The sequence below is a fragment of the Chironomus tepperi genome, unplaced genomic scaffold, assembly GCF_022539635.2.
Source record: "Chironomus tepperi strain 1889 unplaced genomic scaffold, CSIRO-AGI_Ctep_v1 contig_323, whole genome shotgun sequence".
Lineage (NCBI taxonomy): Eukaryota > Metazoa > Arthropoda > Insecta > Diptera > Chironomidae > Chironomus > Chironomus tepperi.
Window position 1 is genome coordinate 1 of NW_027226445.1, and position 27,890 is coordinate 27,890.

Consider the following 27,890-nt stretch of genomic DNA (forward strand, 5'->3'; position numbering starts at 1 on the left):
GAAGCTGAATTCTGTCATTATGTTCCAAAGTCCTTATCTGTCGATGGAGTCATATGCTGCATAATATTGCAGAAGTTATATGTTTAAATTTTATGACTTCGAAAATTTTGTCAAAAATCAGCATGTATGTTAAATTATTATTGCTGTTGTGCATGTTTGCAAGAAGATTTTTAGGGTTTACAATTGTTTGGTAAATTACTTAAGTTTATAAAATATGCAAATGAAAGTTAAAATTTGAGGAAAGAGTAAAAATATGGTAACTTATGTTCTACATATGTTTTTTTTATGTATTTTTCTGCTATTACTGGCTATTTATTGCCTTCTTTTACAATCATGGCTTCAATTAATCTTTAATTCCTTTTCTATTGACAAACATTATTTCATTTTCTTGGAAAATTGGGTTTTTTTAAAAATTTTTGAAATTTTTGTTTTAACATTTTTTAGACGTTTTTTTTAAAAAATTTTTAACAATATTTAAACACTAGCAAAATTTCATTAAATAATTTTACAAATATTAATGTTCTCTTCTATCAACAGTTAAAAGACGCTATACCAACCAGTGGAATTTCAGCTAATAAACTGTGGTGAGTAATTAAAATTTCACTAAACCAATACGCACGAGGGTTCGTACCAAACTCCAGACAGCTTAGTTCTTTCAGCTTTTATTGACGGGCTAAATCAAGACATAAAAGCATTTGTCATGGCAAAAGACGCAAATACTCTAGCTGATCTCAAAAGCTTAGCCGACAAATACCAAAATGCATTACAACGAGAAAAATTTTACGAAATTATTAAAATATATGCAGACGATTTCAAGCGAGGACACGTTAAACAGAAAAAAATCATAAAAACAATAACCAAAACATTCAAACATGGTCCCAAGCCCAACATCAAAACATGCAAAATGTTAATTATCAACAAAACAAGAGTTCTCAAGAACTCTCAAGAGCTTTAGAACCTGACTAGTCCATGAGTTCAAGACATTCCAACGTCTCTATGTTGGGAATTTCTTATCGACCAAACGCAATTAATAGTAATAATAATAATTAATAACAATTAATAATCATAATTATTATCAATTGCGTTTGATCGGTAAGAAATTCCTGACATAGAGACGTTAGAACGTCTTGAACTTTTTGTGCTATGTTTAAATAACTTGTGCCTTCATATGTTCGGATGTTATAAGTGGCTGTAACTACAACGTTGTGGAGTAATTTTCGTCCAATTTAGTCCATAAAGTCTGCACCGTCACAATGTACTTCATCCAGTTGGCCATTTATAATGTAATGGAATTATCCGTGGCCATTATTGATGTCAATTTTTACAATTTCGAGATGACGATCAATGTAGCGGTTGTCTTTGATCATTTCTTGGCAGGTTTCTCTGCTTATTGGTTGATTATATGTATAAGAGTCGATGAAGTACTTCGAGGTGGAGAACCATCCATTTTTACATTTGTTGATAACGACGTTGATATTGACCATACATCCGTAGGATAGAATTTTTGCGAACTCTTTTAATTGTAATAGTTGTATTGTCGCTGGTTTTGTGTCAATAATGCGTTGTTGTTTGTAGCAGGTGTTTGTATCCATCATCGAAATGGTTTTATACTTGATATTTGAATGTGAGCAATCATAAGCTTCAAGGGCGTTGGTTTGGTGGAGATAAGTGACCAGATAAATGATCCAAATAATTATGGAGAGTTTCTTTATTTGATTTGGTTTTAAGTTTTAGATTAGAATTGCAATAATAAGTTGAATCTTGAAATATTTTGTTAATTTTGATTTGCTTTATTATTTTACATATTTTCAGTGTTACATTAATGGTGCAAGGTATGAAAAAGTACATAAATAAATAAGTGCCCACAAATAAAGTGAATGTAAGTGAAGATGCGAAACTTATAAAAAAACGGTGAGTATAAAATTAAATGTTTTTAAATCTAAGAAACAATTCCTCAAAGCGTGCTCAAGAAAGAGAAGAAGCGAGAAAATTAATTGAGGAAAAAAAAGCAGTCAGAAGAGCCAATAGAAAGCTCAAACTCATGACTGAAAATTTAAATGAAAAATAAATAAGTAATCTTCAATCTACTTCTACTCCAATTAAAGCAACCGCCCCAAATTTACAAGACCTTGATTCAGATAGTTCCAAATTGGAAGATTTTCAAACATTAATACATAATTCTTTAAAAGATCATAGAACCAATCTTTCAGACTCGCTCAATCGATCATTAGTTAAGACATTAGTCATGGAAGACAATAAAAAATTGTTGATAAAAAGGATCAAACCTTTCGAGGGTACGAACCTCTCATTTCAACAATTTATTGATAATATTGAAAGTGTCGTAAAACTTTAGATAGACCCGAAGAAATAACGTGGAGTTAAAAAGTAAACTAATCTCATTAGAAGTTTTAAACCAAACTCAATGGTTGAAGCTTATAAAGCTGCTCTATCGCATGAGCAAGCATTTGAAAGATCACGCGAGAAAAATATAACCAATGGTTAGAAGAGTTCAGAAAAATATCCAATATAATAATAATCGCCTTGACAATTATAATAATAATCCATCAAACTCTGAAATGTGGCAATTGAGTTTTGACTTCTAATGAGATTAGTTTACATTTTAACTCAACGTGTATAACTTAAATTTAAAAATTTGGGTTATTTCTTCGGGTCTATCTGAAGTTTTTACGACACTTTCAATATTATCAATAAATTGTTGAAATGAGAGGTACGTGCCCTCGAAAGGTTTAATCCTTTTTATCAACAATTTTTTATTGTCTTCCATGACTAATGTCTTAACTAATGATCGATTGAGCGAGTCTGAAAGATTGGTTCTATAATCTTTTAAAGAATTATGTATTAATGTTTGAAAATCTTTCGATTGAAACTATCTGAATCAAGGTCTTGTAAATTTGGGGCGGTTGCTTTAATTGGAGTAGAAGTAGATTGAAGATTCCTTATTTATTATTCATTTAAATTTTCAGTCATGAGTTTGAGCTTTCTATTGGCTCTTCTGACTGCTTTTTTTTCCTCAATTAATTTTCTCGCTTCTTCTCTTTCTTGAGCACGCTTTGAGGAATTATTTCTTAGATTTAAAAACATTTAATTTTATACTCATCGTTAGTTTATAAGTTTCGCATCTTCACATACATTCACTTTATTTGTGGGTACTTATTTATTTATGTACTTTTTCTTTTTCACACCTTGCACCATTAATGTAACACTGATAATATGTAAAATAATAAAACAGATCAAAATTAATAAAATATTTCAAGATTCAACTTATTATTGCAATTCTAATCAAAAACTTAAAACCAAATCAAATAAAGAAACTCTCCATAATTATTTGGATCATTTATCTGGTCACTCATCTCCACCAAACCAACGCCCTTGAAGCTTATGATTGCTCACATTCAAATATCAAGTATAAAACCATTTCGATGATGGATACAAACACCTGCTACAAACAACAACGCATTATTGACACAAAACCAGCCACAATACAACTATTACAATTAAAAGAGTTCACAAAAATCCCATACTATGGATGTATGGTCAACATTAACGTCGTTATCAACAAATGTAAAAATGGATGGTTCTCTACCTCGACGTACTTCATCGACTCTTATACATATAATCAACCAATAAGCAGAGAAACCTGCCAAGAAATGATCAAAGACAACCGAAACGTTGATCGTCACCTTGAAATCGTGAAAATCGACATCAAGAATGGCCACGGATTTTTCCACAATATTATAAATGGCCAACTGGATGCAGAACATTGTGATGGTGCTTTATGGACTATATTGGACGAAAATTACACCACAACGTTGTAGTTCCAGCCACTTATAACATCCAAACATATGAAGGCACGGGTGATTTAAACATAGCACAAAAACGTGTCATCCTGCCCAATGGCATAATAAGTCCTTACAAACCAGGTTCTTCATACTTGGAATCTCTTGGTTATTTCTATTGGAATCCAACTGAAGACACTGATGAATCCAAAAATTTCGTGCAATGAGCATGATTTGTTGTGTATGCCTTACGTACGCTTCTTCGAGAGCTACACTCTGATCAATGTCAACACTAAATTTTGTGGCTTGGAGATAACAATCTCCCAGTTCCTTATTTCCCTTAGATTTCTTGTACCACCGAAATGCTCCAGTAGGTTTTCAAGGATGTTTCTCCATTGATGATCACATCCTGATGCGATCAAAGCTGCTTCACATATTGTTTTAGCTCGTATCGTTAATTGCCTACAGAGCTGGCATATTTCTGGTATATTGAGAGCAATAAGATCTGGAATAGCTTTAATTGAATCCAATAGTTTCGTAACTGTTCAGGATCGACCTGGCCCTGAACTGTGGTTGTGGATTCATTTGTCTTTCGTGTAAGCGACCTGGCCGTCTGGGATATGGTACGAACCCTCGTGCGTATGAGTTTAGTGAAATTTTTAATTAAATTAACTCACCACAGTTTATTAGCTGATATTCGCTACCGACTTTTCGGTATAGCGTATTTAAACTTTCAATTTACACTGTTCACTGTATTTATTTGCTTATTTATTTATTTTTTTTTTTTGAGGTCTTTTCTCTAGGTCCTTAAACTTAATTTTTTGAATAAAGGGTTCAGTTCTCTCCTTAATAAAAGATAAACCATCCTTTATTCTAATGCTAAGCTCACAAAGAATCTGATTCTACTGCATTACAGTGCCATTTATGGGAGTGTAGAGCTTGTAAAGGAATAATAAGTTCTTGAAAGCTTGGAAATAATTCTAAGGCTAGTTGTTCCTTGAAATGAAATGTAATAACTAACTTTATTTTTTTCTTCTTCTTACTTTTTATGCACATTTCTTGGTCATGAATAATTTAAAGAATGTTTTTGTTGCTTGCTGCTGATGTTGCCTTCATTGTTTGGAATGTATACGGCCATGTGGAGTCTTCATGCGGCTGTATAACTTATTTAGTTCTAAGCCATATGTTTCGTCCTAAAAAGGACGGTTTATAGAAGTCGGAATGTATTATTGATGAATTTAAGCTTTCTTTGATTCGGTCTTCTTTGGCAACAAGACGGCTTGGATGTTTGGTAAGACACCACCTTGTGCGATTGTGACTCCGGACAAAAGTTTGTTCAATTCTTCGTCATTACGGATGGCCAATTGCAAGTGACGTGGGATAATTCTTGTCTTTTTGTTGTCACGAGCAGCATTTCCTGCCAATTCAAGAACTTCAGCAGCCAAATATTCCATGACGGCAGCTAAATATACTGGAGCTCCAGCACCAACACGTTCACCATAGTTTCCTTTACGGAGAAGACGATGGATACGACCAACTGGGAATTGTAATCCAGCACGGCTTGAACGTGACTTTGCCTTTGCCTTAACTTTGCCTCCTTTACCACGGCCAGACATTTTTTCAATAGTTTATTTGATTTGTTTTGTACGAGAAAGTTTAAGAACCAAAGATGATTCGATACTGAGTTGAATATTGAGAATTATTCTGGTATTTATACTATTTTTGTGAGCGGGAAACATGAGGGGCGTGGCCTATGCTACCTGGAGAGAGAAATTGTATATAAAGAGAGCGAAAAGTGTGTCGAGTATATCAGTTGTATTCTGAATTTCATTCAAAACACTTCATAAAAAATGGCACCACCAAAAACAAGCGGAAAAGCTGCAAAGAAAGCCGGAAAGGCACAAAAAGCAATCTCAAAGGATGACAAGAAGAAGAGACGTCATAAGCGTAAAGAATCATACGCAATCTACATCTTCAAAGTCTTGAAACAAGTTCACCCAGACACTGGAGTCTCATCAAAGGCAATGAGCATCATGAACAGTTTCGTCAATGACATCTTCGAACGTATTGCTGCTGAAGCCTCACGATTGGCTCACTACAACAAACGCTCAACAATCACAAGTCGCGAGATCCAAACTGCTGTTCGTTTACTCTTGCCTGGTGAATTGGCCAAGCACGCTGTCTCAGAAGGAACAAAAGCCGTCACCAAATACACATCATCCAAATAAACTGCTTTCTAAGCTCCATCGCATAACTCAAATGGTCTTTTTCAAGACCGCAAAATATTTTATGAAAAAGAGAAAGATTTTAATCAAATCAGACTGACTTCTTATTCTACTTATTTTCTAGATACGCAATAAACTGTTGATAATAAAATTAGCTATAAATGAATCTGTGTATGTACTTTAAATTATTTTAGGTTAATTAAATTATGATTGAATAAATAAAGTTACCAAACTAATTCCTGAAACTTAATTTTTATAATTTTCAGACTCAAAATTCTCATATGAGAAAATATTCTTTGTTCTTGATACTTCTGATGACTCATTAGTTTTGCCTACATAGTTTACTTTAATCCTTATTCTTACTCAAATTTGAAATTTTAACATAAAATTAATTAAATTAACTAAAATGATTTAAAATATGAAATTTCATTGAGACATAAAATTTGGACTCAGTTCAGCCTTGATACACAAAATTCCTCATATCCATTTCATATAGTATGCTCAGTCATTGAATTTGACATTTTGTATGAAGAATTTTATAAATTAATTTAATTAACATTGGAACTTTTAATTTGTCAAAATTTAATTTAATTTAACAATATCAACAAATTTCTACAATTTGGCACCAAATTAAATTTCACAAGACATAGGTAAGTTAAAGTTAAATCCATAAAATTTTATCGCATAAATTTTCAAGCACTGAGTGCTCATCATTATTACTTTTGGTACCTGTCCATAGTTAAGTTAATTAATATTTTGAGATTTTTGACTTGATTTTATGAATCTACAATAAATAAACTTTAATTAAGTGAAAATTTCATGAAAATAGTTAAAGCGGTTCAAAAGTTATTGAGAATTAATTAAAGAAATTTCTGAAATTTCTCATAAATTTTAACTTTAACAGCTATTTTTTTGACATTGTTAATTTAATTAAGGAAATTTAAAATCATCATTTGAGAGATTTTTCATTGTAAAATAAGATTCTAAAAAGATTTGAGATCGTTTAGTTAAAGTTTGTGAAATAATTAACAAATTTTGAGATCGACGCAGAAGTTTACAAGGGAAAATTTTCCAACAAAAATTGAGCGCGAGGCTTCGTTTCCATTCACATATCATAGTTGAGGGACCATCACATTTCTGTATTTCTCATAACATTTTCAATTTGAAAATTATTTTTATACAATCAAATCAAGTGAAATTAAATAAAAATGTCTGACGCAGCAGTAGAAGTCGCACCAGCAGCAGCAGCTCCAGTTGCTTCACCAGCAAAAGCAAAGAAGGAGAAGAAACCAAAATCTGACAAGCCAAGTAAACCAAAGGCACCAAGAACTCATCCACCAGTCAGTGAAATGGTTGTCAATGCCGTTAAAACATTGAAAGAACGAGGTGGTTCATCAGTCCAGGCCATCAAGAAATTCCTTGTTGCTCAATATAAAGTTGATACTGACAAATTGTCACCATTCATCAAGAAATACTTGAAATCAGCAGTTGAAAAGGGACAATTGTTGCAAACAAAAGGTAAAGGAGCATCAGGATCATTCAAATTGCCAGCAGCAGCCAAGAAAGAAAAGGTTGTAAAGAAGGTCGCCAAGAAGGTAACTGAGAAGAAACCAAAGAAGGCTGCTGCCAAGCCAAAGAAGGCTGGTGAGAAGAAAGTCGTCAAGAAGACAATTGCCAAGAAACCAAAAGCTGCTTCAGCCACAAAGATCAAGAAGCCAGTAGCAAAGACCACAAAAAAGCCAGCAGCCAAAAAGGCAGCACCAAAAGCAAAAGCTGCACCTAAACCAAAAGCAGCTAAGCCCAAGAAGGAGGCCAAGCCAAAGAAGGCAGCAGCACCAAAAGCAAAGAAACCAGCAGCAGAGAAGAAGCCAAAAGCTGCCAAAAAACCAGCAGCAAAGAAAGCATAAACTTAATATTTATATTTTAATAGCTGATATTCAGCAATCACCTCAAAATAGTCCTTTTCAGGACTACAAAATCTCATTCCAAAAAGAAAAATTTAATTTTTGATTACAATTTCTAATAAATTATTACAATTAGCATAGCTATAGCTGTTCTTAAATAAATAAAGAATCTGTGATATTTTCTCAAACAAGGTTTATGTCATTTTAAGACTTTTTGAACATCGATCTTCAACTGTTTAATGTACGAGATCAAGCCATGATTGGGCCTTTGGGAAACGTTTAATTAGGAGAACGGTTCAGAAATTTGGAGTGTAGCTGGAGAAAAAGAGAAGAGAACTAAAAGATTTCCTTTCGGTTCGAATATTGTTAGAACGAATTTGAAAGTATTATGTCACGCTCATAGAATATTGAAACGAGAGCCTTATTCGAAACCTACATTTGAGAATTATATTTAATAGCTTGATTATGAAATATGTAATATGAGTAATTCTGGACAGTATGTCGTCAAGAAATGGAAATGCAAATTCAAAGAAAAAAATTTAGAAGGAATTTTAAGGAACTAGATATACTACGACAAGGTAAGGTTGAGATCATAAAATTGACTAAAAATTTCTTCTTTTCATGTTAATATTTTTGGTGGTCTTGAAAAAGACCGTTCAAATGATAAATGAATGATTATTGATGATGATGTAGGAATTTATGCACGTTCACCACGGATACGACGAGCAAGTTGGATGTCCTTTGGCATAATTGTGACACGCTTGGCATGGATGGCGCACAAGTTTGTGTCTTCGAATAATCCGACGAGATAAGCTTCAGATGCTTCTTGTAAAGCCATGACTGCTGATGATTGGAAACGCAAGTCAGTCTTGAAGTCCTGAGCAATTTCACGAACAAGACGTTGGAATGGCAATTTACGGATCAACAATTCAGTCGATTTCTGGTAACGACGGATTTCACGAAGAGCGACGGTACCTGGACGATAACGATGTGGCTTCTTAACTCCTCCGGTTGCTGGTGCTGATTTACGGGCAGCCTTTGTTGCCAATTGTTTACGTGGTGCCTTTCCACCAGTTGATTTACGAGCTGTTTGCTTTGTACGGGCCATTTTAGTTTTGAGTTTTTACTTTTCGATTTGAAATACAAACGAGAAATGATACGAGAGCGAGAATTAAGTCCCCTTTATATATGATTCTTATGGCGCGAATATGTATATGTGAGGTGGGGAGAGATAAATTCAGGGGAAATGAGAGAATTTCGATAAATTTATTGAATATCACTTAATTTAATTAATTAAATATTTGGAATTATCATCAAAAAGTTTCGTATTGTTTTGATCCAAAGTATTAGGTCAATAATAAGATCAAATATGATCAAATGATAGGAAATTGATGTAAGAATGATGAGAGAGGGGAAGATGAGAGAAAGTATATAAAGAGAGTGAATTTCATGGATTGGCATCATTCAAGTTTCACCGTTTCTCGTGTAAACAAGTAAGAATATATTAAAAATACAAAATGACTGGACGTGGTAAAGGAGGCAAAGGTTTAGGAAAAGGAGGCGCAAAGCGTCATCGTAAAGTTCTTCGTGATAACATCCAAGGAATCACAAAGCCAGCTATCCGTCGTTTGGCTCGTCGTGGTGGTGTCAAGCGTATCTCAGGCTTGATCTACGAAGAAACCCGTGGTGTCTTGAAAGTTTTCTTGGAAAATGTCATCCGTGATGCAGTCACATACACTGAACACGCCAAGAGAAAGACAGTCACAGCTATGGATGTCGTCTATGCATTGAAACGTCAAGGACGTACTCTCTACGGTTTCGGAGGTTAAATTTCTTTCTCCATCATCATCAACACCAACAACTTACATCAAATGGTCTTTTTCAAGACCGCAATTTAAATTATTAAAGAAAATTATTTTTATCTACTCGTATATACTTATTAAACCAATAGTTCCTTATTATAAGTACCTGAATAAATTATATTTATGCTTTTATCGAAATTCTAATACTACTAATGATTGAAAATATTGAAAAATACTCATTGATGCATGGAAATGTATTAACGTATTTTTGAAATTGAAAAATTTGTATTCGTGATTTCAAAAATAAACATTTGTTCCAAAATTTTTCTGTTTAGTACTATCTGATTAAACAAACGATAAATTAAATTGAATTAAATATTTTGTAAGTTTTGTTACAGAAAAAAGTAATTTGAATATTCTTCTGCTCTGAAATTCAGCTTCAAGAGTGAAGTCAATTTTGCACAATAAGTATATATTCAAATCAATAAATTTTGTTATCGACCTTCGAAAAATAATTCTACGTCAGTAACGGATAGTTTTTGCTAAATTATTCGAATATTTTCCATTACACTATATAATTTTATATTTTTATCGTATAGAACTCGCCGAATCACACAATTTGTACCACATTTACATACTTTCGATGTTTGGTTCCTTTGCTAGAGTCATTTATATCACCGTTACTGACGAAGAATTTTAAGGATTTAGTAATTTGAGGTTTCGAAACCACTAATAACTTTTTTTGTGGACCAGCTAATTTAAAAATTTAAAGACTCAATGGCACATGAGCTTCTTGACATTTCTGACTATTAAATTTATGAATTAAACTTGTTGAAGATAGTTAAATTAACATTTTTGTTGAAAAATTTTGTAACGGTTGGCCATAAATTTGAATTTTTTCAACGAAATTTAGTCAGTGAAATTATTGTAAACAAACCAAGATTCATTAAAAACTAATTAATTAAATAGAATTGAACTTATATTAAGGCATAAAATGATTAAATGAATTTTATTCTGTGCGATAATCAAAGGTATGCGATTTCAATCAAAGGTAATGGAATAGATTTAGTGATTTTTTTGTAAAACAAATTGTTGCATTCACACAAATTGTTCAATAATATTTGAATTATGAAAAACCGTTATTGAAATTTTCAAATTTTCGACCAGGCCGTTATGTTTTTTATATTTTGCAGTTCAAAACTTTTTTCAGAGGACTGTATAAAGTAACTACTAAGTAACTTTTGTCCTCCTACGTATATTGCGTCAATTTGATATTTCAGAAGTCCGCTTCTTTTATTTATATTCGATTTTTCAAAGAATTATTTAAAAAAACAGAAATGAAATAACTAAAGTTTCTAATAAAACAATAGCTATGTAATGTATCAGGCAAGCATAACATTTCAGTTATACATATGATAAGATACCCGATATTTAACATTCTTGATATGAATTAGTTAGAATGTAGAATTAAATTATTTGGATTCCTAGATCAGGTCATGATATTTTAATTGAATTTTATCTGATTCGTGCTAAATAGGAAAAAATTAATTTAGGATTATGAAATAAAAATTTGATTTTCTTTAGGAATTAAAATTTGTCGTCCTAAAAAGGACGGTTTATAGTTGTTTAAAGGCACATTGTTGATGAATTTAAGCTTTCTTTGATTCGGTCTTCTTTGGCAACAAGACGGCTTGGATGTTTGGTAAAACACCACCTTGTGCGATTGTGACTCCGGACAAAAGTTTGTTCAATTCTTCGTCATTACGGATGGCCAATTGCAAGTGACGTGGGATAATTCTTGTCTTCTTGTTATCACGAGCAGCATTTCCTGCCAATTCAAGAACTTCAGCAGCCAAGTATTCCATAACGGCAGCTAAATATACTGGAGCTCCAGCACCAACACGTTCACCATAGTTTCCTTTACGGAGAAGACGATGGATACGACCAACTGGGAATTGTAATCCAGCACGGCTTGAACGTGACTTTGCCTTTGCCTTAACTTTGCCTCCTTTACCACGGCCTGACATTTTTTTGATAGTTTATTTGATTTAGTTTGTACGAGAAAGTTGAAGAACCAAAGATGATTCGATACTGAGTTGAATATCAACAAATGTTCAGGTATTTATACAAAATTTGAGAGCGGGAAACATGAGAGGCGTGGTCTATGCTACATGGAGAGAGAAAATGTATAAAAGAGAGAAAAAAGTAACAAGAGTAATCAGTTGTATTCTGAATTTTATACAAAACACTTCATAAAAAATGGCACCACCAAAAACAAGCGGAAAAGCTGCAAAGAAAGCCGGAAAGGCACAAAAAGCAATCTCAAAGGATGACAAGAAAAAGAGACGTCATAAGCGTAAAGAATCATACGCAATCTACATCTTCAAAGTCTTGAAACAAGTTCACCCAGACACTGGTGTTTCATCAAAGGCAATGAGCATCATGAACAGTTTCGTCAATGACATCTTCGAACGTATTGCTGCTGAAGCCTCACGATTGGCTCACTACAACAAACGCTCAACAATCACAAGTCGCGAGATCCAAACTGCTGTTCGTTTACTCTTGCCTGGTGAATTGGCCAAGCACGCTGTCTCAGAAGGAACAAAAGCCGTCACCAAATACACATCATCCAAATAAACTGCTTTCTAAGCTGCATCGCATATCTCAAATGGTCTTTTTCAAGACCGCAAAATATTTTATGAAAAAGAGAAAGATTTTAATCAAATCAGACTGACTTATCTACTTATTTTCTTAGATACGCAATAAACTGTTGATAATAAAATTACCTATAAATTAATCTGTATAAAGTAGAATAGTTTTAAAAATAAACTTAATTAAATTAAAATTGATATGAATAAAATGAATGAATTTCCAAAAATCTATATCTGAATCGTATTTCTAACTTCTGGTTCTACACTATATCGTTATATGAGAGATTGTTCTTTGTTCTTTGATATTTCTGATGACGCATTTTGCTTTGATAAATAGAGTCATTTAGAGTAAATGTTTTGCTCAATTGTGAAGTTAAATTAAGATAAATTAACTGAGAATTCAGCAGCAATTTTGAAATTTAAAATCAGCCATGCTATTCAAAAATTCTTTCACTTACTTCCCATAGCCTGTCATTGAGTCTGACATTTTGTATGAAGAATTTTATAAATTAATTTAATTAATAATGTTGCTGTTAATTTGTCAAAATTTAATCTAACTTAAGTATTTGACAAATTTCTACAATTTGGCACCAAATTAAATTTCACAAGACATAGGTAAGTTAAAGTTAAATCCATAAAATTTTATCGCATAAATTTTCGAGCACTGAGTGCTCATCATTATTTCAGTTGGTACCTGTCTATAGTTAAGTTAATTAATATTTTGAGATTTTTGACTTGATTTTATGAATCTTCAATAAATAAACTTTAATTGAGTGAAAATTCCATAAAAATAGGCAAATCAGTTCAAAAGTTATTGACAATTAATTAAAGAAATTTCTGAAATTTCTCATAAATTTTGACTTTAACAGCTGTTTTTTTGGCATTGTTAATTTAATTAAGGAAATTTAAAATCATCATTTGAGAGATTTTTCATTGTAAAATAAGATTCTAAAAAGATTTGAGATCGTTTAGTTAAAGTTTGTGAAATAATTAACAAATTTTGAGATCGACGCAGAAGTTTACAAGGGAAAATTTTCCAACAAAAATTGAGCGCGAGGCTTCGTTTCCATTCACATATCATAGTTGAGGGACCATCACATTTCTGTATTTCTCATAACATTTTCAATTTGAAAATTATTTTTATACAATCAAATCAAGTGAAATTAAATAAAAATGTCTGACACAGCAGTAGAAGTCGCACCAGCAGCAGCAGCTCCAGTTGCTTCACCAGCAAAAGCAAAGAAGGAGAAGAAACCAAAATCTGACAAGCCAAGTAAACCAAAGGCACCAAGAACTCATCCACCAGTCAGTGAAATGGTTGTCAATGCCGTTAAAACATTGAAAGAACGAGGTGGTTCATCAGTCCAGGCCATCAAGAAATTCCTTGTTGCTCAATATAAAGTTGATACTGACAAATTGTCACCATTCATCAAGAAATACTTGAAATCAGCAGTTGAAAAGGGACAATTGTTGCAAACAAAAGGTAAAGGAGCATCAGGATCATTCAAATTGCCAGCAGCAGCCAAGAAAGAAAAGGTTGTAAAGAAGGTCGCCAAGAAGGTAACTGAGAAGAAACCAAAGAAGGCTGCTGCCAAGCCAAAGAAGGCTGGTGAGAAGAAAGTCGTCAAGAAGACAATTGCCAAGAAACCAAAAGCTGCTTCAGCCACAAAGATCAAGAAGCCAGTAGCAAAGACCACAAAAAAGCCAGCAGCCAAAAAGGCAGCACCAAAAGCAAAAGCTGCACCTAAACCAAAAGCAGCTAAGCCCAAGAAGGAGGCCAAGCCAAAGAAGGCAGCAGCACCAAAAGCAAAGAAACCAGCAGCAGAGAAGAAGCCAAAAGCTGCCAAAAAACCAGCAGCAAAGAAAGCATAAACTTAATATTTATATTTTAATAGCTGATATTCAGCAATCACCTCAAAATAGTCCTTTTCAGGACTACAAAATCTCATTCCAAAAAGAAAAATCAAATTTTGATTACAATTTTATAGCTTAATCTAGCATTATAGCTGTTCTTAAATAAATAAAAAATCTGTGATATTACTTTAATAAAGAGGTTTTTGTGATCCAAATTTCGGAACTCAACTTCAACTGTTTATGTCGAGATCAAGCCATAAGAAACGTTTTAAGGCAGAATCGGTTCAGGATTTTTGTACATCAGAAGAGAATAAAAGATTTCATTCGACTTGAAATATTGTGTGGGAATTTGAAAGTGACGCTCATCATTGACGCCGAAACCTTTAAAGAGCCATTTAATGGCATCATTTTGTTATAGTAATTCTGGAAGTATGTCATGTCAATAAATGATTTAATGCAAATGATTCAAATGAATGAATATAGAAGGGGCTTTTAAGGAACTAGAATACAACGACAAGGTAATGTTGAGATCATAAAATTGACTAAAAATTTCTTCTTTTCATGTTAATATTTTTGGTGGTCTTGAAAAAGACCGTTCAAATGATAAATGAATGATTATTGATGATGATGTAGGAATTTATGCACGTTCACCACGGATACGACGAGCAAGTTGGATGTCCTTTGGCATAATTGTGACACGCTTGGCATGGATGGCGCACAAGTTTGTGTCTTCGAATAATCCGACGAGATAAGCTTCAGATGCTTCTTGTAAAGCCATGACTGCTGATGATTGGAAACGCAAGTCAGTCTTGAAGTCCTGAGCAATTTCACGAACAAGACGTTGGAATGGCAATTTACGGATCAACAATTCAGTCGATTTCTGGTAACGACGGATTTCACGAAGAGCGACGGTACCTGGACGATAACGATGTGGCTTCTTAACTCCTCCGGTTGCTGGTGCTGATTTACGGGCAGCCTTTGTTGCCAATTGTTTACGTGGTGCCTTTCCACCAGTTGATTTACGAGCTGTTTGCTTTGTACGGGCCATTTTATTTTTGAGTTTTTACTTTTCGATTTGAAATACAAACGAGAAATGATACGAGAGCGAGAATTAAGTCCCCTTTATATATGATTCTTATGGCGCGAATATGTATATGTGAGGTGGGGAGAGATAAATTCAGGGGAAATGAGAGAATTTCGATAAATTTATTGTATATCACTTAATTTAATTAATTAAATATTTGGAATTATCATCAAAAAGTTTCGTATTGTTTTGATCCAAAGAGTTAGGTCAATAATAAGATCAAATATGATCAAATGATAGGAAATTGATGTAAGAATGATTGAGAGAGAGGGGAAGATGAGAGAATGTATATAAAGAGAGTGAATTTCATGGATTGGCATCATTCAAGTTTCACCGTTTCTCGTGTAAACAAGTAAGAATATATTAAAAATACAAAATGACTGGACGTGGTAAAGGAGGCAAAGGTTTAGGAAAAGGAGGCGCAAAGCGTCATCGTAAAGTTCTTCGTGATAACATCCAAGGAATCACAAAGCCAGCTATCCGTCGTTTGGCTCGTCGTGGTGGTGTCAAGCGTATCTCAGGCTTGATCTACGAAGAAACCCGTGGTGTCTTGAAAGTTTTCTTGGAAAATGTCATCCGTGATGCAGTCACATACACTGAACACGCCAAGAGAAAGACAGTCACAGCTATGGATGTCGTCTATGCATTGAAACGTCAAGGACGTACTCTCTACGGTTTCGGAGGTTAAATTTCTTTCTCCATCATCATCAACACCAACAACTTACATCAAATGGTCTTTTTCAAGACCGCAATTTAAATTATTAAAGAAAATTATTTTTATCTACTCGCACATGCTTATTGATCCAATAGTTCTAATCCTTACTATAAGTACCTGAATAAATTATATTTATGCATTTTATCGAAATTCTACTGCTCTACTGGTTGTATATGATTAAAAATATTGAAAATACTCATTGATGCAAGGAAATGTATTAACGTATTTTTTTTTGAAAAATTAACGTATACGTATTTTAAACATTTGTTCAAAATTTAGTTCTTTTAACTATTGACTGTAAACAAACGATAAATTAAATTGAAAAATATTTTGTAAGTTTTGTTATGAAAAAGTTAGAGCCGTCATCAGAATATTATTCTGCTCTGAAAGTGATCAGCTTCAAGGGTGAAGTCAATTTTGCACAATAAGTATATATTCAAATTATTTATAAATTTTGTTATTGTCGAAAAATAATTCTATTAACGGATAGTTTTTGCTAAATTATTTTATTTTCCATTACACTATATAATTTTATATTTTTATCGTATAGAACTCGCCGAATCACACAATTTGGTACCACATTTACAACTTTCGATGTTTGGTTCCTTTTAGAGCCATTTATATCACCGTTACTGACGAAGAAAGTAATTTGAGGTTTCGAAACATAATAAGCAGCTAATTTAAAAATTTAAAGACTTGGCACAAGCTTTTGAATTTCTGACTATCGTAAATTTATGAATTAAACTTGTTAAGTTAAATTAACATTTTTGTTGTTTGTAACGGTTGGCCATAAATTTGAATTTTTTCAACGAAATTTAGTCAGTGAAATTATTTCAAACCAAGATTAACTAATTAATTAAATAGAATTCACATGATTAAGGCATAAAATGATTGCTGTTATTGATTTGTGCGATAATCAAAACTATGCGATTTCAATCAAAAATTTAAGTCGATTTTTTTGTAAAACAAATTTTTGTTGCATTATTGTTTTTTTGAATTATGCTTGAAATTTTCAAATTTTCGTTATGTTTTTCAAGCATCAAAACTTTTTCAGAGGACTGTATAAAGTAACTACTAAGTAACTTTTGTCCTACTACGCATATTGCGTCAATTTGATATTTCAGAAGTCCGCTTTTTTATTTATATTATTTTAAAAAAATTATTTTAAAAAACAGAAATCACATAACTAAAGTTTCTAACAAAATAGCTGTTTAATGTATCATGCAAGCATAAACATTTCAGTTATACATATGATAAGATACCCGATATTTAACATTCTTGCTATGAATTAGTTAGAATAAGAATAGAATTTGAATTATTTGGATTCCTAGATTGGGTCATAATATTTTACAAGAATTTTATTTGATTCGTGCAAAAAAGGAAAAAATTAATTTGGGATTATGAAATAAAAATTTGATTTTCTTTAGAAATTAAAATTTGTCGTCCTAAAAAGGACGGTTTATAGTTGTTTAAAGGCACATTGTTGATGAATTTAAGCTTTCTTTGATTCGGTCTTCTTTGGCAACAAGACGGCTTGGATGTTTGGTAAAACACCACCTTGTGCGATTGTGACTCCGGACAAAAGTTTGTTCAATTCTTCGTCATTACGGATGGCCAATTGCAAGTGACGTGGGATAATTCTTGTCTTCTTGTTATCACGAGCAGCATTTCCTGCCAATTCAAGAACTTCAGCAGCCAAGTATTCCATAACGGCAGCTAAATATACTGGAGCTCCAGCACCAACACGTTCACCATAGTTTCCTTTACGGAGAAGACGATGGATACGACCAACTGGGAATTGTAATCCAGCACGGCTTGAACGTGACTTTGCCTTTGCCTTAACTTTGCCTCCTTTACCACGGCCTGACATTTTTTTGATAGTTTATTTGATTTAGTTTGTACGAGAAAGTTGAAGAACCAAAGATGATTCGATACTGAGTTGAATATCAACAAATGTTCAGGTATTTATACAAAATTTGAGAGCGGGAAACATGAGAGGCGTGGTCTATGCTACATGGAGAGAGAAAATGTATAAAAAGAGAGAAAAAAGTAACAAGAGTAATCAGTTGTATTCTGAATTTTATACAAAACACTTCATAAAAAATGGCACCACCAAAAACAAGCGGAAAAGCTGCAAAGAAAGCCGGAAAGGCACAAAAAGCAATCTCAAAGGATGACAAGAAAAAGAGACGTCATAAGCGTAAAGAATCATACGCAATCTACATCTTCAAAGTCTTGAAACAAGTTCACCCAGACACTGGTGTTTCATCAAAGGCAATGAGCATCATGAACAGTTTCGTCAATGACATCTTCGAACGTATTGCTGCTGAAGCCTCACGATTGGCTCACTACAACAAACGCTCAACAATCACAAGTCGCGAGATCCAAACTGCTGTTCGTTTACTCTTGCCTGGTGAATTGGCCAAGCACGCTGTCTCAGAAGGAACAAAAGCCGTCACCAAATACACATCATCCAAATAAACTGCTTTCTAAGCTGCATCGCATATCTCAAATGGTCTTTTTCAAGACCGCAAAATATTTTATGAAAAAGAGAAAGATTTTAATCAAATCAGAATGACTTGTTCTACTATTTTCTTAGATACGCAATAAACTGTTGATAATAAAATTACCAATAAATTAATCTGTATAAAGTAGAATAGTTTTAAAAATAAACTTAATTAAATTAAAATTGATATGAATAAAATGAATGAATTTCCAAAAATCTATATCTGAATCGTATTTCTAACTTCTGGTTCTACACTATATCGTTATATGAGAGATTGTTCTTTGTTCTTGATGCATATTTCTGATGACGCATTAAACTTGCTTTGATAAATTTCATATTAGATAGAATCATATGTTTTGCTCAATTGTGAAATTTTTGAAGAAAACTCAAGTTAAATTAACTGAGAATTTTTGCAGCAACTTTGAAATTTAAAATCAGCCATGCTATTCAAAAATTTTTTCACTTACTTCCCATAGCCTGATTGAGTCTGGCATTTTGTATGAAGAATTTTATAAATTAATTTAATTAATAATGTTGCTGTTAATTTGCCAAAATGTAATCTAATTTAAGTATTTGACAAATTTCTACAATTTGGCACCAAATTAAATTTCACAAGACATGGGTAAGTTAAAGTTAAATCCATAAAATTTTATCGCATAAATTTTCAAGCACTGAGTGCTCATCATTATTACAGTTGGTACCTGTCCATAGTTAAGTTAATTAATATTTTCAGATTTTTGACTTAGTTTTATGAATCTACAATAAATAAACTTTAATTAAGTGAAAATTTCATGAAAATTGCCAAATCGGTTCAAAAGTTATTGACAATTAATTAAAGAAATTTCTGAAATTTCTCATAAATTTTGACTTTAACAGCTGTTTTTTTGGCATTGTTAATTTAATTAAGGAAATTTAAAATCATCATTTGAGAGATTTTTCATTGTAAAATAAGATTCTAAAAAGATTTGAGATCGTTTAGTTAAAGTTTGTGAAATAATTAACAAATTTTGAGATCGACGCAGAAGTTTACAAGGGAAAATTTTCCAACAAAAATTGAGCGCGAGGCTTCGTTTCCATTCACATATCATAGTTGAGGGACCATCACATTTCTGTATTTCTCATAACATTTTCAATTTGAAAATTATTTTTATACAATCAAATCAAGTGAAATTAAATAAAAATGTCTGACACAGCAGTAGAAGTCGCACCAGCAGCAGCAGCTCCAGTTGCTTCACCAGCAAAAGCAAAGAAGGAGAAGAAACCAAAATCTGACAAGCCAAGTAAACCAAAGGCACCAAGAACTCATCCACCAGTCAGTGAAATGGTTGTCAATGCCGTTAAAACATTGAAAGAACGAGGTGGTTCATCAGTCCAGGCCATCAAGAAATTCCTTGTTGCTCAATATAAAGTTGATACTGACAAATTGTCACCATTCATCAAGAAATACTTGAAATCAGCAGTTGAAAAGGGACAATTGTTGCAAACAAAAGGTAAAGGAGCATCAGGATCATTCAAATTGCCAGCAGCAGCCAAGAAAGAAAAGGTTGTAAAGAAGGTCGCCAAGAAGGTAACTGAGAAGAAACCAAAGAAGGCTGCTGCCAAGCCAAAGAAGGCTGGTGAGAAGAAAGTAGTCAAGAAGACAATTGCCAAGAAACCAAAAGCTGCTTCAGCCACAAAGATCAAGAAGCCAGTTGCAAAGACCACAAAAAACCAGCAGCAGCAAAGCCAGCAGCCAAAAAAGCAGCACCAAAAGCAAAAGCTGCACCTAAACCAAAAGCCGCTAAGCCCAAGAAGGAGGCCAAGCCAAAGAAGGCAGCAGCACCAAAAGCAAAGAAACCAGCAGCAGAGAAGAAGCCAAAAGCTGCCAAAAAACCAGCAGCAAAGAAAGCATAAACTTAATATTTATATTTTAATAGCTGATATTCAGCAATCACCTCAAAATAGTCCTTTTCAGGACTACAAAATCTCATTCCAAAAAGAAAAATTCAATTTTTAATTACAATTTCTAGCTTAAATTAAGTTTAGTTCATTAAATAAAAATTCTGTGATATTTCCTCAAATATGTCATTTTTTTGACTTGAGTGCAATTCCTACATATTTGTCCCTTCCAATAAATCGATCTTTGACTCAATATACCAATTAATCATGGCTTAATAATTCTTAAATCTGTAATTAAGGAACGATTTTTCAAGTGACGCCAATATTAACGCATCTATGGACGCCATATTAAAATTCTCATCATGGCATCAGTGATATTTGGTTCCTGGGAGTCAAAATTTATAATTTAATTCTGCTATCTTAGTATCAACATCATTTTGGAAATGATTCAAGAATGAATTGAAAATTTTAAGGAATTAGAAGGAACTAGATATGCTACGACAAAGTAATGCTGAGATCATAAAATTGACTAAAAATTTCTTCTTTTCATGTTAATATTTTTGGTGGTCTTGAAAAAGACCGTTCAAATGATAAATGAATGATTAGATGATGATGTAGGAATTTATGCACGTTCACCACGGATACGACGAGCAAGTTGGATGTCCTTTGGCATAATTGTGACACGCTTGGCATGGATGGCGCACAAGTTTGTGTCTTCGAATAATCCGACGAGGTAAGCTTCAGATGCTTCTTGTAAAGCCATGACTGCTGATGATTGGAAACGCAAGTCAGTCTTGAAGTCCTGAGCGATTTCACGAACAAGACGTTGGAATGGCAATTTACGGATCAACAATTCAGTTGATTTTTGGTAACGACGGATTTCACGAAGAGCGACGGTACCTGGACGATAACGATGTGGCTTCTTAACTCCTCCGGTTGCTGGTGCTGATTTACGGGCAGCCTTTGTTGCCAATTGTTTACGTGGTGCCTTTCCACCAGTTGATTTACGAGCTGTCTGCTTTGTACGAGCCATTTTATTTTTGAGTTTTACTTTTCGATTTGAAATACAAACGAGAAATGATGCGAGAGCGAGAATTGAGTCCCCTTTATATATGATTCTTATGGCGCGAATATGTATATGTGTGGTGGGGAGAGACAAATTCAGGGGAAATGAGAGAATTTCGATGAATTTGTTGAATATCATTTAATTTAATTAATTAAATATTTGGAATTATCAGATCAAAAAGTTTCGTATTGTTTTGATCCAAAAATTTAGGTGCAATAAGAAAGTTAATGAAATATTGTCAAATGACAGGAAATTGATGTAAAAATGATGAGAGAGGGGAAGGTGAGAGAATGTATATAAAGAGAGTGAATTTCATGCATTGGCATCATTCAAGTTTCACCGTTTCTCGTGTAAACAAGTAAGAATATATTAAAAATACAAAATGACTGGACGAGGTAAAGGAGGCAAAGGTTTAGGAAAAGGAGGCGCAAAGCGTCATCGTAAAGTTCTTCGTGATAACATCCAAGGAATCACAAAGCCAGCTATCCGTCGTTTGGCTCGTCGTGGTGGTGTCAAGCGTATCTCAGGCTTGATCTACGAAGAAACCCGTGGTGTCTTGAAAGTTTTCTTGGAAAATGTCATCCGTGATGCAGTCACATACACTGAACACGCCAAGAGAAAGACAGTCACAGCTATGGATGTCGTCTATGCATTGAAACGCCAAGGACGTACTCTCTACGGTTTCGGAGGTTAAATTACTTCTCCATCATCATCAACAACTTACATCAAATGGTCTTTTTCAAGACCGCAATTTAAATTATTAAAGAAAATTATTTTTATTTATTCGCATATTCTTATTGAACCAATAAAAGTTCCTTATTTTAAGTACCTGAATAAAATATATTCTTTTAATTGTTGTTCCATTTTTCGAAATTCTACTGCTTTTAATTCTTATTTGATTGTAAAAATTGAAAATACGGTTATTAAATATTATTAACATATTTTTTAGTTTTAAATACTTTAACGGATTTGATGATTTCAAAAATTGTTTTGGAAAATATGTTCCAAAATTTAGTACTATCTGAATATAAATAAAGCATAAATTTAATTCAATTGAATTTTTGTGAGTGATAAGCAAACAATAAAGCCATCATCAAAATATTCGTCAGCTCTGGAACTGGTAGGAACAAAGAATGGTAATAATTTTGTACAATCAGCTAATTTTTCAATTGATTTTTAGATTATGTTAAGTTTTTCTTATGTTTTAGTTCAGAACTTAGTTGATTGTAAAGAACAACTTCTAAGTATATTTACCTACTATTTCCCGATTGGATCAAATTATAGTTTTTTGAAATAAAAGCTCTGTAAATCTATCAGGCAAGCATTAACATTTATGTTATGCATTTGGTAAGGTACTCTATATAAATTAGTTTTAATTGTATTATTGGGATTCCTAGACTAAGTCATAATATTTTATATGAATTTTATTTAATAAATGCTAAAAAGTGAAATTAATTTAACGTTATGAAATTAAAATTTGTTTTTCTTTGGGAATTAAAATTTGTCGTCCTAAAAAGGACGGTTTATAGCTGTTTGAAGGCATATAGTTGATGAATTTAAGCTTTCTTTGATTCGGTCTTCTTTGGCAACAAGACGGCTTGAATGTTTGGTAAGACACCACCTTGTGCGATTGTTACTCCGGATAAAAGTTTGTTCAATTCTTCGTCATTACGGATGGCCAATTGCAAGTGACGTGGGATAATTCTTGTTTTCTTGTTATCACGAGCAGCATTTCCTGCCAATTCAAGAACTTCAGCAGCCAAGTATTCCATGACGGCAGCTAAATATACTGGAGCTCCAGCACCAACACGTTCAGCATAGTTTCCTTTACGGAGAAGACGATGGATACGACCAACTGGGAATTGTAATCCAGCACGGTTTGAACGTGACTTTGCCTTTGCCTTAACTTTGCCTCCTTTACCACGGCCAGACATTTTTTCAATAGATTATTTGGTTTTGTTTTGTACGAGAAAGTTTAAGAACCAGAGATGATTCGATACTGAGTTGTGTGCTGAAAAATGTGCAGGTATTTATACAAATTTTGAGAGCGGGAAAATAAGAGGCGTGGCCTATGCTACATGGAGAGAGAAAATGTATATAAAGAGAGACAAAAGTAACAAGGGTAATCAGTTGTATTCTGAATTTTATTCAAAACACTTCATAAAGTAAAAATGGCACCACCAAAAACAAGCGGAAAAGCTGCAAAGAAAGCCGGAAAGGCACAAAAAGCAATCTCAAAGGATGACAAGAAGAAGAGACGTCATAAGCGTAAAGAATCATACGCAATCTACATCTTCAAAGTCTTGAAGCAAGTTCACCCAGACACTGGTGTCTCATCAAAGGCAATGAGCATCATGAACAGTTTCGTCAATGACATCTTCGAACGTATTGCTGCTGAAGCCTCAAGATTGGCTCACTACAACAAACGCTCAACAATCACAAGTCGCGAGATCCAGACTGCTGTTCGTTTACTCTTACCTGGTGAATTGGCTAAGCACGCTGTCTCAGAAGGAACAAAAGCCGTCACAAAATACACATCATCCAAGTAAATTGCTTTCTACGTTTCATCGCATATCCCAAATGGTCTTTTTCAAGACCGCAAATTAATTTATAAAAAGAGAAAAATTTTAATTAAATCAGACCTCCTCATTCCAGTTTTTTTAAAATATAAAATTTACTAAAATTACAAAATAACCTATAAATGATTCTGTATATAGTAGAATATTTTTAAGAATAAAGTTAATTAAATCAAAATTAAAATAAATAAGTTTCTAAAAATTTAAACTACATGTGAATTTTATTTCTAACTTATTGCTCTACCTAAATTTGTTATATTAGACATTGTTCTTTGTTCTTGATATATGAATATTTCTGATGACGCATTTTATTTGCATAGATAAATTCGAGAATCATAACTTTGACTCAATTGTGAAATTTTTCATGTAAAGTTCAAGTTAAATTAACTAAAAAGCATGATTTGAAATAAATATTTGTAGTAAATTTGAAATTTAAACTCAGCCTTCCTATACAAAGCTTCTATCACTTACATGACATACCTTATTCAATTTGTATGAATCTGACATTTTGTATGAAGAATTTTATAAATTAATTTAATTAATAATGTTGCTGTTAATTTGTTAAAATTGAAATTAATTTAAGTATATTGACAAATTTCTACAATTTAGCACCTAAATAAATTTTACAAGACATGGTTAAATTAAAGTTAAATTCATAAAATTTTATCGCATAAATTTTCAAGCACTGAGTACTCATCATTATTTTAGTTGGTACCTGTCTTTGGTTAAGTTAATTAATATTTTGAGATTTTTAACTTAATTTTATAAATCTACAATAAATAAACTTTCATTGAGTGAAAATCTCATGAAAAAAGTCAATTTGGTTCAAAAGTTATTGACAATTAATTAAAGAAATTTCCGAAATTTTTCACAAATTTTGACTTTAAGTGTTGTTTTTTAGCTATTATTAATTTAATTAAGGAATTCTAAAATCAGCATTTGAGAGAAATTTCATTTTAAAATAAGATTCAAAAAAGATTTGAAGTCACTCGATGAAAGTTTGCGAAAAAATTAACAAATTTTGAGATCGACGCAGAAGTTTACGAGGGAAAAATTTCCAACAAAAATTGAGCGCGAGGCTTCGTTTCCATTCACATATCATAGTAGAGGGACTATTGAATTACTGTATTTCTCATAATATTTTCAATTCGAAAATTATTTTTATATAAACAAATCAAGTGAAATAAAATAAAAATGTCTGACCCAGCAGTAGAAGTCGCACCAGTTCCAGTTGCTTCACCAGCAAAAGCAAAGAAGGAGAAGAAACCAAAATCCGACAAGCCAAAGAAACCAAAGGCACCAAGAACTCATCCACCAGTTAGTGAAATGGTTGTCAATGCCGTTAAGACATTGAAGGAACGAGGTGGTTCATCTGTTCAGGCAATCAAGAAATTCCTTGCTGCTCAATATAAAGTTGATGTTGACAAATTGTCACCATTCATCAAGAAATACTTGAAATCATCCGTTGAAAAGGGACAATTATTGCAAACAAAAGGTAAAGGAGCATCAGGATCATTCAAATTGCCAGCAGCAGCCAAGAAAGAAAAGGTTGTAAAGAAGGTTACTGAGAAGAAACCAAAGAAGGCCGCTGCCAAGCCAAAGAAAGCTGGCGAGAAGAAGGTAGTTAAGAAAACAATTGCCAAGAAACCAAAAGCTGCTTCAGCCACAAAGATCAAGAAGCCAGTTGCAAAGACCACAAAAAAACCAGCAGCAGCAAAACCTGCAGCCAAAAAGGCAGCACCAAAACCAAAAGCTGCACCTAAACCAAAAGCCGCTAAGCCCAAGAAGGAGGCCAAGCCAAAGAAGGCTGCAGCACCAAAAGCAAAGAAACCAGCAGCAGAGAAGAAGCCAAAAGCTGCCAAAAAACCAGCAGCAAAGAAAGCATAAATTTAATATTTTTACTTTAATAGCTGATATTCAGCAATCACCTCAAAAAAGTCCTTTTCAGGACTACAAAATGTTATTCGAAAAAGAAAAATTTATTTTTAATTCCAATTTCTATTTTAGCTTTTCCTAAATTAATAAAAATTCTGTGATATCACCTCTAAATATGTATCATATTTGTGAGTGAAATTATGAATCCTACATACTCATCCCTTCTCATAAATCGAGCGACAATATACCAAGAATACTTAAAGCGCTTAATAATTCTTAAATCTATAAAAGTAACGATTTTTAAAGCTCAGTTACAGATTCAACACATAACAATATTTGAATGATTGACCAATACAGCGTATCCAGATACGTTCTATGAAACTCATAACAGTGAATTTACGGTTCCTGTTTATAATTTTTCTGTTCTCTTAGACTACAACACTCATCCTTTGTAACATTTTACGTCACATAATGAAAAGTGAGCTATCAATGGACTTTTGCTTGATATTGAAAATGACTCCATTTTAAGGAACTAGTTGCTATGATAAAATATTGCAGAGATCATAAAATTGACTAAAAAATTTCTTCTTTTCATGTGAATATTTTTGGTGGTCTTGAAAAAGACCGTTCAAATAAATGTAGAATGATGTAGGAATTTATGCACGTTCACCACGGATACGACGGGCAAGTTGGATGTCTTTTGGCATAATTGTGACACGCTTGGCATGGATGGCACACAAGTTTGTGTCTTCGAATAAACCGACGAGGTAAGCTTCAGATGCTTCTTGTAAAGCCATGACTGCTGATGATTGGAAACGCAAGTCAGTCTTGAAATCCTGAGCGATTTCACGAACAAGACGTTGGAATGGCAATTTACGGATCAACAATTCAGTTGATTTTTGGTAACGACGGATTTCACGAAGAGCGACTGTACCTGGACGATAACGATGTGGCTTCTTTACTCCTCCGGTTGCTGGTGCTGATTTACGGGCAGCCTTTGTTGCCAATTGTTTACGTGGTGCCTTTCCACCAGTTGATTTACGAGCTGTCTGCTTTGTACGAGCCATTTTATTTTTGAGGATTTACTTTTCGATTTGAAATACAAACGAGAAATGATGCGAGAGCGAGAAATTAGTCCCCTTTATATATGAATACTATGGTGCGCATATGTGTTTATGTGGTGGGGAGAGACAAATTCAGGGGAAACGAGAAGTTTTTGATCAATTTGTTGAATATCATTTAATTTAATTAATTAAATATTTGGAATTGTTATCAAAAAGTTTCATATTGTTTTGATCCAAGTATTAAGGTGCATAAAATTAATTAAACTATTTCAAATGACAGAAAATTGATGTAAAACTGATGAGAGAGGGGAAGGTGAGAGAATGTATATAAAGAGAGTGAATTTCATGAATTGGAATCATTCAAGTTTTACGTTTTCTCGTGTAAACAAGTAAGAATATATTAAAAATACAAAATGACTGGACGAGGTAAAGGAGGAAAAGGTTTAGGAAAAGGAGGCGCAAAGCGTCATCGTAAAGTTCTTCGTGATAACATCCAAGGAATCACAAAACCAGCTATTCGCCGTTTGGCTCGTCGTGGTGGTGTCAAGCGTATCTCAGGCTTGATCTACGAAGAAACCCGTGGTGTCTTGAAAGTTTTCTTGGAAAATGTCATCCGTGATGCAGTCACTTATACTGAACACGCCAAGAGAAAGACAGTCACAGCTATGGATGTCGTCTATGCATTGAAACGCCAAGGACGTACTCTCTACGGTTTCGGAGGTTAAATTACTTCAATCCATTATCATCAACAACTTACATCAAATGGTCTTTTTCAAGACCGCAATTTAAATTATTAAAGAAAATTATTTTAATTTATTCGCATATTCTTATTGAACCAATAAAAGCTCCTTATTTTTAGTACCTGAATTAATCATATTCATCCCTAATTGTTG

At 33.2% G+C, this 27,890-nt stretch overlaps 19 protein-coding genes and 1 pseudogene across 19 annotated transcripts; 12 read left to right on the forward strand and 8 right to left on the reverse strand.

Annotated features, from left to right (window-relative positions):
• Nucleotides 1–5,018: 5,018 nt before the first annotated feature.
• LOC139093076 (histone H2A) lies at nucleotides 5,019–5,467 on the reverse strand. The gene has a single exon (XM_070643676.1). It carries the CDS (start codon nucleotides 5,411–5,413, stop codon nucleotides 5,036–5,038), a length of 378 nt encoding a protein of 125 aa, XP_070499777.1. The 5' UTR covers nucleotides 5,414–5,467; the 3' UTR covers nucleotides 5,019–5,035.
• A 132-nt stretch (nucleotides 5,468–5,599) lies between these two features.
• LOC139093075 (histone H2B) lies at nucleotides 5,600–6,113 on the forward strand. The gene has a single exon (XM_070643675.1). It carries the CDS (start codon nucleotides 5,648–5,650, stop codon nucleotides 6,023–6,025), a length of 378 nt encoding a protein of 125 aa, XP_070499776.1. The 5' UTR covers nucleotides 5,600–5,647; the 3' UTR covers nucleotides 6,026–6,113.
• Nucleotides 6,114–7,211: 1,098 nt separating this feature from the next.
• Nucleotides 7,212–7,997, forward strand: LOC139093080 (histone H1B-like). The gene has a single exon (XM_070643681.1). The coding sequence runs from the start codon at nucleotides 7,231–7,233 to the stop codon at nucleotides 7,927–7,929; it is 699 nt and encodes a 232-aa protein (XP_070499782.1). The 5' UTR covers nucleotides 7,212–7,230; the 3' UTR covers nucleotides 7,930–7,997.
• Nucleotides 7,998–8,578: 581 nt separating this feature from the next.
• Nucleotides 8,579–9,059, reverse strand: LOC139093061 (histone H3). Its single transcript, XM_070643661.1, has one exon. The coding sequence runs from the start codon at nucleotides 9,032–9,034 to the stop codon at nucleotides 8,624–8,626; it is 411 nt and encodes a 136-aa protein (XP_070499762.1). The 5' UTR covers nucleotides 9,035–9,059; the 3' UTR covers nucleotides 8,579–8,623.
• A 348-nt stretch (nucleotides 9,060–9,407) lies between these two features.
• Nucleotides 9,408–9,819, forward strand: LOC139093088 (histone H4). The gene has a single exon (XM_070643691.1). It carries the CDS (start codon nucleotides 9,444–9,446, stop codon nucleotides 9,753–9,755), a length of 312 nt encoding a protein of 103 aa, XP_070499792.1. The 5' UTR covers nucleotides 9,408–9,443; the 3' UTR covers nucleotides 9,756–9,819.
• A 1,502-nt stretch (nucleotides 9,820–11,321) lies between these two features.
• LOC139093087 (histone H2A) lies at nucleotides 11,322–11,811 on the reverse strand. The gene has a single exon (XM_070643690.1). The coding sequence runs from the start codon at nucleotides 11,753–11,755 to the stop codon at nucleotides 11,378–11,380; it is 378 nt and encodes a 125-aa protein (XP_070499791.1). The 5' UTR covers nucleotides 11,756–11,811; the 3' UTR covers nucleotides 11,322–11,377.
• Nucleotides 11,812–11,962: 151 nt separating this feature from the next.
• LOC139093085 (histone H2B) lies at nucleotides 11,963–12,420 on the forward strand. The gene has a single exon (XM_070643689.1). It carries the CDS (start codon nucleotides 11,988–11,990, stop codon nucleotides 12,363–12,365), a length of 378 nt encoding a protein of 125 aa, XP_070499790.1. The 5' UTR covers nucleotides 11,963–11,987; the 3' UTR covers nucleotides 12,366–12,420.
• A 1,122-nt stretch (nucleotides 12,421–13,542) lies between these two features.
• Nucleotides 13,543–14,322, forward strand: LOC139093084 (histone H1B-like). Its single transcript, XM_070643687.1, has one exon. It carries the CDS (start codon nucleotides 13,553–13,555, stop codon nucleotides 14,249–14,251), a length of 699 nt encoding a protein of 232 aa, XP_070499788.1. The 5' UTR covers nucleotides 13,543–13,552; the 3' UTR covers nucleotides 14,252–14,322.
• A 503-nt stretch (nucleotides 14,323–14,825) lies between these two features.
• LOC139093064 (histone H3) lies at nucleotides 14,826–15,305 on the reverse strand. The gene has a single exon (XM_070643664.1). It carries the CDS (start codon nucleotides 15,279–15,281, stop codon nucleotides 14,871–14,873), a length of 411 nt encoding a protein of 136 aa, XP_070499765.1. The 5' UTR covers nucleotides 15,282–15,305; the 3' UTR covers nucleotides 14,826–14,870.
• Nucleotides 15,306–15,657: 352 nt separating this feature from the next.
• Nucleotides 15,658–16,069, forward strand: LOC139093102 (histone H4). Its single transcript, XM_070643706.1, has one exon. The coding sequence runs from the start codon at nucleotides 15,694–15,696 to the stop codon at nucleotides 16,003–16,005; it is 312 nt and encodes a 103-aa protein (XP_070499807.1). The 5' UTR covers nucleotides 15,658–15,693; the 3' UTR covers nucleotides 16,006–16,069.
• Nucleotides 16,070–17,468: 1,399 nt separating this feature from the next.
• LOC139093101 (histone H2A) lies at nucleotides 17,469–17,957 on the reverse strand. Its single transcript, XM_070643705.1, has one exon. It carries the CDS (start codon nucleotides 17,900–17,902, stop codon nucleotides 17,525–17,527), a length of 378 nt encoding a protein of 125 aa, XP_070499806.1. The 5' UTR covers nucleotides 17,903–17,957; the 3' UTR covers nucleotides 17,469–17,524.
• A 153-nt stretch (nucleotides 17,958–18,110) lies between these two features.
• On the forward strand, nucleotides 18,111–18,568 carry LOC139093100 (histone H2B). Its single transcript, XM_070643704.1, has one exon. The coding sequence runs from the start codon at nucleotides 18,136–18,138 to the stop codon at nucleotides 18,511–18,513; it is 378 nt and encodes a 125-aa protein (XP_070499805.1). The 5' UTR covers nucleotides 18,111–18,135; the 3' UTR covers nucleotides 18,514–18,568.
• Nucleotides 18,569–19,708: 1,140 nt separating this feature from the next.
• LOC139093099 (histone H1B-like) lies at nucleotides 19,709–20,499 on the forward strand (annotated as a pseudogene).
• Nucleotides 20,500–21,038: 539 nt separating this feature from the next.
• LOC139093072 (histone H3) lies at nucleotides 21,039–21,449 on the reverse strand. The gene has a single exon (XM_070643672.1). The coding sequence runs from the start codon at nucleotides 21,447–21,449 to the stop codon at nucleotides 21,039–21,041; it is 411 nt and encodes a 136-aa protein (XP_070499773.1).
• Nucleotides 21,450–21,857: 408 nt separating this feature from the next.
• Nucleotides 21,858–22,176, forward strand: LOC139093098 (histone H4). The gene has a single exon (XM_070643702.1). It carries the CDS (start codon nucleotides 21,865–21,867, stop codon nucleotides 22,174–22,176), a length of 312 nt encoding a protein of 103 aa, XP_070499803.1. The 5' UTR covers nucleotides 21,858–21,864.
• Nucleotides 22,177–23,004: 828 nt separating this feature from the next.
• Nucleotides 23,005–23,470, reverse strand: LOC139093097 (histone H2A-like). Its single transcript, XM_070643701.1, has one exon. The coding sequence runs from the start codon at nucleotides 23,414–23,416 to the stop codon at nucleotides 23,039–23,041; it is 378 nt and encodes a 125-aa protein (XP_070499802.1). The 5' UTR covers nucleotides 23,417–23,470; the 3' UTR covers nucleotides 23,005–23,038.
• Nucleotides 23,471–23,624: 154 nt separating this feature from the next.
• On the forward strand, nucleotides 23,625–24,202 carry LOC139093095 (histone H2B). The gene has a single exon (XM_070643700.1). The coding sequence runs from the start codon at nucleotides 23,654–23,656 to the stop codon at nucleotides 24,029–24,031; it is 378 nt and encodes a 125-aa protein (XP_070499801.1). The 5' UTR covers nucleotides 23,625–23,653; the 3' UTR covers nucleotides 24,032–24,202.
• A 1,011-nt stretch (nucleotides 24,203–25,213) lies between these two features.
• On the forward strand, nucleotides 25,214–26,018 carry LOC139093094 (histone H1B). The gene has a single exon (XM_070643699.1). It carries the CDS (start codon nucleotides 25,253–25,255, stop codon nucleotides 25,943–25,945), a length of 693 nt encoding a protein of 230 aa, XP_070499800.1. The 5' UTR covers nucleotides 25,214–25,252; the 3' UTR covers nucleotides 25,946–26,018.
• Nucleotides 26,019–26,178: 160 nt separating this feature from the next.
• LOC139093063 (histone H3) lies at nucleotides 26,179–27,027 on the reverse strand. The gene has a single exon (XM_070643663.1). The coding sequence runs from the start codon at nucleotides 26,998–27,000 to the stop codon at nucleotides 26,590–26,592; it is 411 nt and encodes a 136-aa protein (XP_070499764.1). The 5' UTR covers nucleotides 27,001–27,027; the 3' UTR covers nucleotides 26,179–26,589.
• Nucleotides 27,028–27,373: 346 nt separating this feature from the next.
• LOC139093092 (histone H4) lies at nucleotides 27,374–27,864 on the forward strand. The gene has a single exon (XM_070643696.1). It carries the CDS (start codon nucleotides 27,411–27,413, stop codon nucleotides 27,720–27,722), a length of 312 nt encoding a protein of 103 aa, XP_070499797.1. The 5' UTR covers nucleotides 27,374–27,410; the 3' UTR covers nucleotides 27,723–27,864.
• Nucleotides 27,865–27,890: the final 26 nt, after the last annotated feature.

Excerpts from the sequence above, each read along its gene's own strand:
- LOC139093100 (XM_070643704.1), top strand. The coding sequence starts at position 18,136 with ATGGCACCACCAAAAACAAGCGGAAAAGCTGCAAAGAAAGCCGGAAAG.
- LOC139093095 (XM_070643700.1), top strand. The coding sequence starts at position 23,654 with ATGGCACCACCAAAAACAAGCGGAAAAGCTGCAAAGAAAGCCGGAAAG.
- LOC139093084 (XM_070643687.1), top strand. The coding sequence starts at position 13,553 with ATGTCTGACACAGCAGTAGAAGTCGCACCAGCAGCAGCAGCTCCAGTT.
- LOC139093097 (XM_070643701.1), bottom strand. The coding sequence starts at position 23,416 with ATGTCTGGCCGTGGTAAAGGAGGCAAAGTTAAGGCAAAGGCAAAGTCA.
- LOC139093061 (XM_070643661.1), bottom strand. The coding sequence starts at position 9,034 with ATGGCCCGTACAAAGCAAACAGCTCGTAAATCAACTGGTGGAAAGGCA.
- LOC139093075 (XM_070643675.1), top strand. The coding sequence starts at position 5,648 with ATGGCACCACCAAAAACAAGCGGAAAAGCTGCAAAGAAAGCCGGAAAG.
- LOC139093076 (XM_070643676.1), bottom strand. The coding sequence starts at position 5,413 with ATGTCTGGCCGTGGTAAAGGAGGCAAAGTTAAGGCAAAGGCAAAGTCA.
- LOC139093092 (XM_070643696.1), top strand. The coding sequence starts at position 27,411 with ATGACTGGACGAGGTAAAGGAGGAAAAGGTTTAGGAAAAGGAGGCGCA.
- LOC139093088 (XM_070643691.1), top strand. The coding sequence starts at position 9,444 with ATGACTGGACGTGGTAAAGGAGGCAAAGGTTTAGGAAAAGGAGGCGCA.
- LOC139093101 (XM_070643705.1), bottom strand. The coding sequence starts at position 17,902 with ATGTCAGGCCGTGGTAAAGGAGGCAAAGTTAAGGCAAAGGCAAAGTCA.
- LOC139093087 (XM_070643690.1), bottom strand. The coding sequence starts at position 11,755 with ATGTCAGGCCGTGGTAAAGGAGGCAAAGTTAAGGCAAAGGCAAAGTCA.
- LOC139093102 (XM_070643706.1), top strand. The coding sequence starts at position 15,694 with ATGACTGGACGTGGTAAAGGAGGCAAAGGTTTAGGAAAAGGAGGCGCA.
- LOC139093072 (XM_070643672.1), bottom strand. The coding sequence starts at position 21,449 with ATGGCTCGTACAAAGCAGACAGCTCGTAAATCAACTGGTGGAAAGGCA.
- LOC139093094 (XM_070643699.1), top strand. The coding sequence starts at position 25,253 with ATGTCTGACCCAGCAGTAGAAGTCGCACCAGTTCCAGTTGCTTCACCA.
- LOC139093085 (XM_070643689.1), top strand. The coding sequence starts at position 11,988 with ATGGCACCACCAAAAACAAGCGGAAAAGCTGCAAAGAAAGCCGGAAAG.
- LOC139093080 (XM_070643681.1), top strand. The coding sequence starts at position 7,231 with ATGTCTGACGCAGCAGTAGAAGTCGCACCAGCAGCAGCAGCTCCAGTT.
- LOC139093098 (XM_070643702.1), top strand. The coding sequence starts at position 21,865 with ATGACTGGACGAGGTAAAGGAGGCAAAGGTTTAGGAAAAGGAGGCGCA.
- LOC139093064 (XM_070643664.1), bottom strand. The coding sequence starts at position 15,281 with ATGGCCCGTACAAAGCAAACAGCTCGTAAATCAACTGGTGGAAAGGCA.
- LOC139093063 (XM_070643663.1), bottom strand. The coding sequence starts at position 27,000 with ATGGCTCGTACAAAGCAGACAGCTCGTAAATCAACTGGTGGAAAGGCA.